The sequence below is a fragment of the Capra hircus genome, chromosome 9, assembly GCF_001704415.2.
Source record: "Capra hircus breed San Clemente chromosome 9, ASM170441v1, whole genome shotgun sequence".
Taxonomy (NCBI): Eukaryota; Metazoa; Chordata; class Mammalia; order Artiodactyla; family Bovidae; genus Capra; species Capra hircus.
Window position 1 is genome coordinate 83,355,981 of NC_030816.1, and position 7,279 is coordinate 83,363,259.

Here is a 7,279-nt window from a genome sequence, read left to right on the forward strand (position 1 = left end):
TTTCTTCCCCTAGGTACAAGTTGCGCGTGCGCTTCTGCACATTCTGGTACCTTCTAGAAAAGGTGGGCGGTAGGGCGGAGCTTGGAGTGTGACGGAAAGCGGGCGGGTAGCGTAAGGCGGTGTGTCTGAGGTAGGACCGAGGTTCTGTACGGTTTTTGGTGATTTATAAATCGGCGTCATTGTTTTAAGTGTATGAGCTCGAGCGGAGAGCGCGCAAAACAAGCGGTCTATTCCCGGCCTCAAGCGTTTAGGCTTGGGAGCCTGAGTGGGACCGCGTAAGCGTTCTCCATGAGTCATTAGGGAAAACCATAACATCTGAAGAGAAAACCGCCTCGCGCTGCCGTTTCCTCGCAGAGAGCAGCGTGTATGTGTGTGCGCGTGCTCGACAACTATCGAGCCCAAGTTAGGTACCAAAACGCCTTGCGGGCCAGCGAAGCGGGATGCGGCAGACAAGCGTGGACCGGCTTAACGGACCATGCCCAACCCCTCTCCTGGCTCACTGCGAGGTGGTTGGCTGGCTCCGGCGTCTCCGTGCGCCACAGCGTATGCGCTGATTGGAGGAACGGAGATGACGGATTGCACTCTCCGCCACTCAGCTGCAGGGGCTTGTTAGCGCGGCGATCTAGTCATCTATGAGCTTACGTCATTCGAAGGCTTGTCCCTGAGTTAGTATGGCTGCGGCTGGCGGCTCTTTGGGACGCCGTTGAGGAGAGGAGGGCGAGGTCTGTCCGAGGCTTTGGCTGCGATTCTCCTCAGCGATGGCGCTTCGGTCGCGGTTCTGGGAGTTGTTGCCGGTTTGCAGAAACCCCGGTAATTCGTCTTACCACTTCTCTCAGGTTACACCCCAGGGTCTGCACTGGCAAGTGGTCGTTATATATGCAGCATGCGTTATGCGTGCTCAGTCGAGTCCAACTCTGTTGACCCCGTGGACGGTAGCCACCCAGGCTCCTCTATCCATGGAATTCTCCAGGCAAGAATACTGGAGTGGGTTGCCATTCCCTTCTCGAGGGGAATCTTCCCCACCCAGGGATCGAACCTGCCTCTCTGGCGTCTCCTGCCCGGGCAGGCGGATTCTTTAGGCACCTGGGAAGCCATCATTTCCGACGGAAAAGTAAAGGAGCTAACGGTAGCGTGATGACGACACTAGTAGAAAATTAAGGACCAGGTTCTGTGGTGACGACACCCCGTTACCGAACATACCTCTTGTACCTCTTCCAGGGCGCGAGGCCCAAGGTGGGGAAGATGGGCGCAAGTTATATCATATTCCTGATTTGTCCGTATTCGTCATTCTTTTAAGATCCATGTGGTGGTTCTTGTTCTTTAGGGTGTCTGGTGGCAGCGTTCTCGACCAGTGCTAAGCCAGCGGTGAAGCCTGAGGCGGACCCCGTGGGAAATGAAGCCGTTGCCCCAGAGTTCACCAACCGGAACCCCCGGAATCTGGAGCTCTTAGCTGTAGCCAGGAAAGAGCGGGGTTGGGGGACCGTGTGGCCCTCCCGTGAGTTCTGGCACAGGTAATTAAGTTGCTCCGTGTTGACCACACAGCCCTGCACGGTGAACTTCAAATTGTTTTCATCAGTTCGTCTAAGGAGCGGGCCAGGTAACTGCTGGCGATTCTCCTCTCAGACTTGTGCTGGGTCTAGGAGGGGAAGAGGGAGGGAAACGGTAAATAAATAGGTGTCATGGAGAAAATGTGAAGAATAGGAGATTGGTTGCGAAACCCTCTGAAAATAGAATAAAAGCCAAACTATCAGCCAAGAAGAGGGTTCCCAACAGAGGAAAACAGCTAGGGTGGGAATGAGCTTGGTGTGTTTGAGGAACCGAAAGGCTTGTGTACCTAGAGCCCTGGGCCAAGAGGTGAATGGAGAGGTAGGTAGGACACACATTATTAGCTTTGTAAGTCAAGGAAGCGCTTTAGGCTTTATTTTTATTGTAGTCGGAAACTGACTGGATTTCCTTTAGTTGAAGCCTGAATGGAAGATCATTCTGGTTCCTTTGAGGAGATCAGATTTTTAAGGGGGCAGTGGTAAAGGTAGGAGAGCAGTTAGGGGTTTATTCTTTGTTATAAAGATGGCTAATTATTGAATACTTTCTATTTGCCAGGAGCTTGATGCTAGGCACTTTATATGCATTTTCTCATTTGCTCCTTACAAGTACTTTTTGAGGCAAGTGCAGTAATTTTATAGAGCAGGGGAATTGAGGCTTGGGGATGGAAACAGGAGGGTTCAAAGAAGGAGGGCAGGCCAGTTCATATTGAAATAATCTGACTCTTAAGTCTAGAATTTTTTTTTGAAACACTCAAACTATTACTTTCTGTTTATATTTGGATATTTAAATAATTGGAGACCTACCTCCCCCTTCCCCCCATTTGTCCTGTTCACAGTACTACCAGTAGAAAATTGGAAGTGACCTTGGAGATAATGAGTCCCACTCTTTTATTGCACAGATGGTTTAAGACAAGGATCAGCAGACTTTTGCTCCTGGGCCAAAGCTGGCTTGGTAGCTAAATGTTTTCACATTTTTGAAAGGTTCAAATAAAATACAAAGAATATTTTGTGACATGAAAACTGTAAAAATCAAATTTCTTTATCCACAAAGAAAGTTCTATTTTCACACAGCCACCACCCATTCCAGAATGGGTGGTGGAAAAAAAACAGAATGTTATAAAATAAAAACCAGAACCTGGCTGTTCTGGTATTACTGTGGCTGAGTTGAGCAGTTGATCTATATTGTTACCTGAAAACTAGGTTCGTCTCTTGGTGGGTGTCAGGCCAGAAGGCACAACCAAGATCAGGAGAGGGAGGGGTTTATTACTTGCAGCAAGTAAAGAGAACACTGGGTGTCTTCTCAAAGCACTGTTTCCCCAAACAGCATAACTGGGGAAGTTTTAAGTTAAGGTTACACACACATTCATGAAGGGGCTTGAGCAAAGGAGCACTCAGTATAGAATCAGGACCAAGGTCTACAGAGCCCTAGGTTTAGTTTGTTGAAGTCACAGGGTCTACATTGTCATTTCCATCCTCCACCTGAGTGCAGAACTCAAAGGCAGTGTCAGATTGTTCTCTGTGTCTCTTGAGGAGGAATCAAGACTCTTACTCTTGGTTCTTGACTGTTTTTCCTTTGTTCCTTCATTCCCTTACTTCCCTTAAGATCATTAATGACTGAGACCTGTTCAAGAGCAGGTACAGTGGCCAATCTTAGATCACAAAATGGCTTAGGTCAAAAATGTATTCTCTTAGGTCAAGAAAGCCACGCCTGGTTCTCTTTCTCCAGGGACCCACTACCCCTTCTGCTTTCAGTCTGATCCTTTATAGAAAAAGTGTGTTGACCACTGGATTAAGAGTTTGTGATTTTTCACTAAGACTAACAGCAAAACCAGGAGTAGAACCCACATTTCTAAATCTAGTGCTTTTAATGCTGTTTCATACTAAGAACCTAAGTATAGTCTAATTTCAGCGTTTTCTCCCCCCCCCCCAGCGTTTTCTTTATCATGAACTTTATTTCTAAATGTGTAATGTATGTAAATGTTATAAAATCCAAAAAGGAATAGTTTCTCATACACCCTTCTATAGGTAGTCTGTGCATATAAGTATAAACTTGTATTATTTTTTTTTAATATAAATCTTACCTGACCATATATGTTGCTCTGCATTTCCCCACCCATTCCTTCACCACTACCCCCACCTCCACCACAGAATACGTCTTGGAAGTTTTGTGTTGGTTGGGAACACTGGCTCTGGAGCCAGTCTCCTGGACTTAAATCCTGCCTGTGACCATTTCTTACCATTAGTTGTAATATTGCTAAAGTTATTTAACCTTTCTGTGTCATTTTCTGCAGCCCGAAAGGAAAGAAAGGATAATGGGATTAGTTTGAGACATGAGCTATACCTGTAAACAATTAGGACTCTCTGGTACAGTCAGTGTTCAATAAATGTTTGCAGCAGCGGTAGCAGCATAAAGTGCTACTTTGTTCTTAACTGTGTAAAATAACTGTTTAAAGTTACTGTAAAGTACCATTGCATGACTATTTTAATTCACTGATTCTGGATTGATGATTATCTTTTATCATTTCAACCAGTGTTGCAGTTAGTTGTCTCATGCATGCAGTTTAGCACTGAGATTGGGCATATATTCATGGGTTTTAAGAGTCATTAATAGTTTCCTTCTCTGTGAACAGTCTGTCCAAATCCTTTGCCTAGTAAGTTACTGGTCATTTTCATATTGATTATAGGAGGTTTTTTATATATTATGGAAATTAGCCCTTTGAACAATATATGATTTTAAAATATTTTTTGTTTCTCTGTTTGCCTGTTGACTTTACTGTTTTTTGTTTGTTTTTCTTAGCATGCAGAAAACTATCACTGTTTCTTTTTTATAAAAACCATGTGATATAGTTTGATGTTAGGTTAACTAGCTTGATACAGTTAAATAGGTTTATCTTACTTTGAGATTGTTTAAAAATATGTTGTCTTCTAGTACTCACATGACTTCTTTTTTTATATTTAAATGTTTGATCTATCTTACATTTATTTTGGAAAATATAGAGTAAGTATATCTTGATCCAGTGAAGAGTCAGCAAGTTAGCTCTGCCTCCTCAGTTCCTTTTTTGAAGTAGATACTGTGTAAATCTCAGCTCTAAAGAAAGGCCAGCTTTCTTCCGGATATTTGAGGCTAAGTAGAAATGTTTGGTTTACTACTGAGGATATCCTTATAAAGGCAGAGGAAAAACACCTCTCCCAAGTAAAAACCAGGTTGGGTATGTTGACATAAATGAACCAGACGTTGCGTTCTTGAGAAATACTTTTGCACTTATTTACCTGAAGTCATTTGTGTTTAGAATTCTTCTATGATTTTTGTTCTCCTCTCACCTTGTTTAGGTTGCGAGTTATAAGGAGTCAGCATCACATAGAAGCACTTGTTGAGCATCGCAATGGCCAGGTTGTGGTTTCAGCATCCACTCATGAATGGGCCATTAAGAAGCACCTGTATAGCACCAGAAGTGTGGTGGCTTGTGAGAGTGTAGGACGAGTGCTGGCACAGCGGTGCTTGGAAGCAGGAATCAACTTCATGGTCTACCAGCCCACTCCTTGGGAGGCAACATCAGACTCGGTATTTTTGTTCTCACTACTTAGTTAAAAGGTGTCATGTTAATTCTTGACATTAGATACTTACATAATTGTAGTTTGTTTATAAAGTTCTTTCCAAGTGTCTGACCCTGAGTTGAGTGTCCTGATGTGTGGTACCTCACTTCAGCTTCACAGCAGCCTTGGCCTCAGGACTCATGGTCTCTCTTCTGTAAGGTAGCTGAGGTTGGCTGGCTGGCTCAGTGTGGCGCTGGGCAGGGTTCAAACCCACACGACCAATTCTATAGCTGTAATGTTGACTTCTCTGCCATTCATATAGTATCATTTTGTCTACAGAATATTTTCAAATACTGCCAATCCTTAACATCTCTACACCTTCTTTTATCTGTGTCATTATTAAGATCACTTTCTGAAAAAACCATTGTAGGCTGGGAAGTTAGCAAGAAGCAGATTGGTGGTTTATTTCTCTTCCTCTTATGAAGTGAGCTGTTTATGGTCAGCTTGTTCGGTCGCTTAGTCAGCTTGTAGTGTTAACTTCATCTCTTCTTTCTTAATCTTCAAAACCAGATGAAACGACTACAGATTGCCATGATAGAGGGTGGTGTGGTGCTGCAGGAGCCTCGGAGAATCTATGAATGAAGCAGAAGCATTGTTTGGAGCTTGTAAATGAAAGCTGTCAGCTCTTCATTCTTCAGAAGAGAGCCTCTGGAAGAACTGCCAGCTTGGACGTTTTATACAAAAATCTAAGAGCAGAATGTTATTAGTTAAGGTCGTCTCCTCCTCCCCTTCAGTATGTTTGTCTTAAATCCAGGGCTGAATTCTTCCCCTCCTGGACATGAGAGAAGTATCTGAGAAAAACTGTTTCCGATTGTAATTAACTTCTGAAGGACAAATTAAATTGTTGTTTATAAGTTAAAGAATAAAGGTATATTATTGGCTGTTATTTTCTAGTTATATGACATTTTCTCCAACTGTAAACTTCATGTGGCAAGGATACACATTAAAGGTTTGTGCACTTGTCACCGTGGCTAGGTCATAGCAGGTGGTCTCAGTAAAAGAGCTGTTGCTGCTCAGGTGTGGAGGCTTTTTTAAAAATAAATGTCAGTATCAGTTTATTATAAACAGTAATGCGAAGATAAGAGCAAATCCTAACCTTATTGGGCTCCTGGATCCCAAGAGAACCCGATCTGAAGAAAGGAATGCAGTGAGAAAAGGAAACAAGGTGTCTATACCATCTGGAGAAGCTGTTGGGAGATGGAGCCTGAAGTGCACTTGGGTTAGTTTAAAGTTGAAGTAGGGTAGATGGGAATCATGGCAGGTCTCTTAAATGAGTGATCAAATCAGAGTAAGTTGTTAACTGGCTATTTAAGAAACGTGGTGAGGAAGAACAAGTAAGCAGAGTGGCTTCTAGCATATTCCCCCCGCATTTTAAATGTGTACTCCAATTTCTGTATTTATATAGAAGTGAAATAATGCTATCATCAATCTGAGTATTCAGGGTACTATTTTAAAAGGGAAAACGTATGCAATCAACGTTTTTTAAAAGTTTGATTCATTCTAAGAGGCCTTCAGAATGCAATGCTTAGTAGTTTCCCGTTTGATCTGTAGATATTACGGTAAAGACATTGATAGGTATATATTAATAGTTCTGGGCTTCCCTGGTGGTTCAGATGGTAAAGAATCTGCCTGCAATGCAGGAGACCTGGGTTTAAACCCTGGGTTGGGAAGACCCGCTGGAGAAGGGAATGGCAACCCACTCCAGTATTCTTGCCTGGAGATTCCCATGGGCAGAGGATCCTCGCAAGGTCTATGGAGTCAGTCACAGAGAGTCAGGCACGACTGTCTAACACCACCACCATGATGATTTTAATATTTTCTTCCCTCATCTTAAAGACCACAGTTCTAGAAGGCTGTTGAATGAGTCTAGAATTCAAGGGAGGACACAAGACCATGGACTGGGGTAGTGTGGCTTTGGAAATTGACAAAAACAGGGTTCACCTGTGAGTGGTAGTGGTTCAGTTGCTTAGTGGAGTCTGACTCTGCCACCCCATGGACTATAGCTGGACAGGCTCCTCTGTCCGTGGAATTTCCCAAGCAAGAATATTGGAATGGGTTGTGATTTCCTTCTCCAGGGGATCTTGGGCATCTAGAGATCAAACCCACCTCTCTGGCACTGACAGGTGGATTCTTTACCACTG

At 43.6% G+C, this 7,279-nt stretch overlaps 1 protein-coding gene across 2 annotated transcripts; it reads left to right on the plus strand.

Moving 5' to 3' along the window:
• Positions 627–6,024, plus strand: MRPL18 (mitochondrial ribosomal protein L18). Of its 2 annotated transcripts, none has more exons than XM_018053433.1 (4): positions 627–810; positions 1,325–1,511; positions 4,875–4,957; positions 5,649–5,716. In XM_018053433.1, exons 1-4 carry the CDS (start codon positions 759–761, stop codon positions 5,714–5,716), a joined length of 390 nt encoding a protein of 129 aa, XP_017908922.1. In that variant the 5' UTR covers positions 627–758. The 2 variants fall into 2 exon arrangements, with proteins under 2 accessions (XP_017908922.1, XP_005685005.1); XM_005684948.3 differs by having other exon boundaries at positions 634–810; positions 4,875–5,106; positions 5,649–6,024.

Excerpts from the sequence above, each read along its gene's own strand:
- MRPL18 (XM_005684948.3), top strand. The coding sequence starts at position 759 with ATGGCGCTTCGGTCGCGGTTCTGGGAGTTGTTGCCGGTTTGCAGAAAC. Across the intron at positions 1,512-4,874 it reads TCCCGTGAGTTCTGGCACAG|GTTGCGAGTTATAAGGAGTC; the intron begins GTAATTAAGTTG and ends CACCTTGTTTAG. Across the intron at positions 5,107-5,648 it reads GGGAGGCAACATCAGACTCG|ATGAAACGACTACAGATTGC; the intron begins GTATTTTTGTTC and ends CTTCAAAACCAG.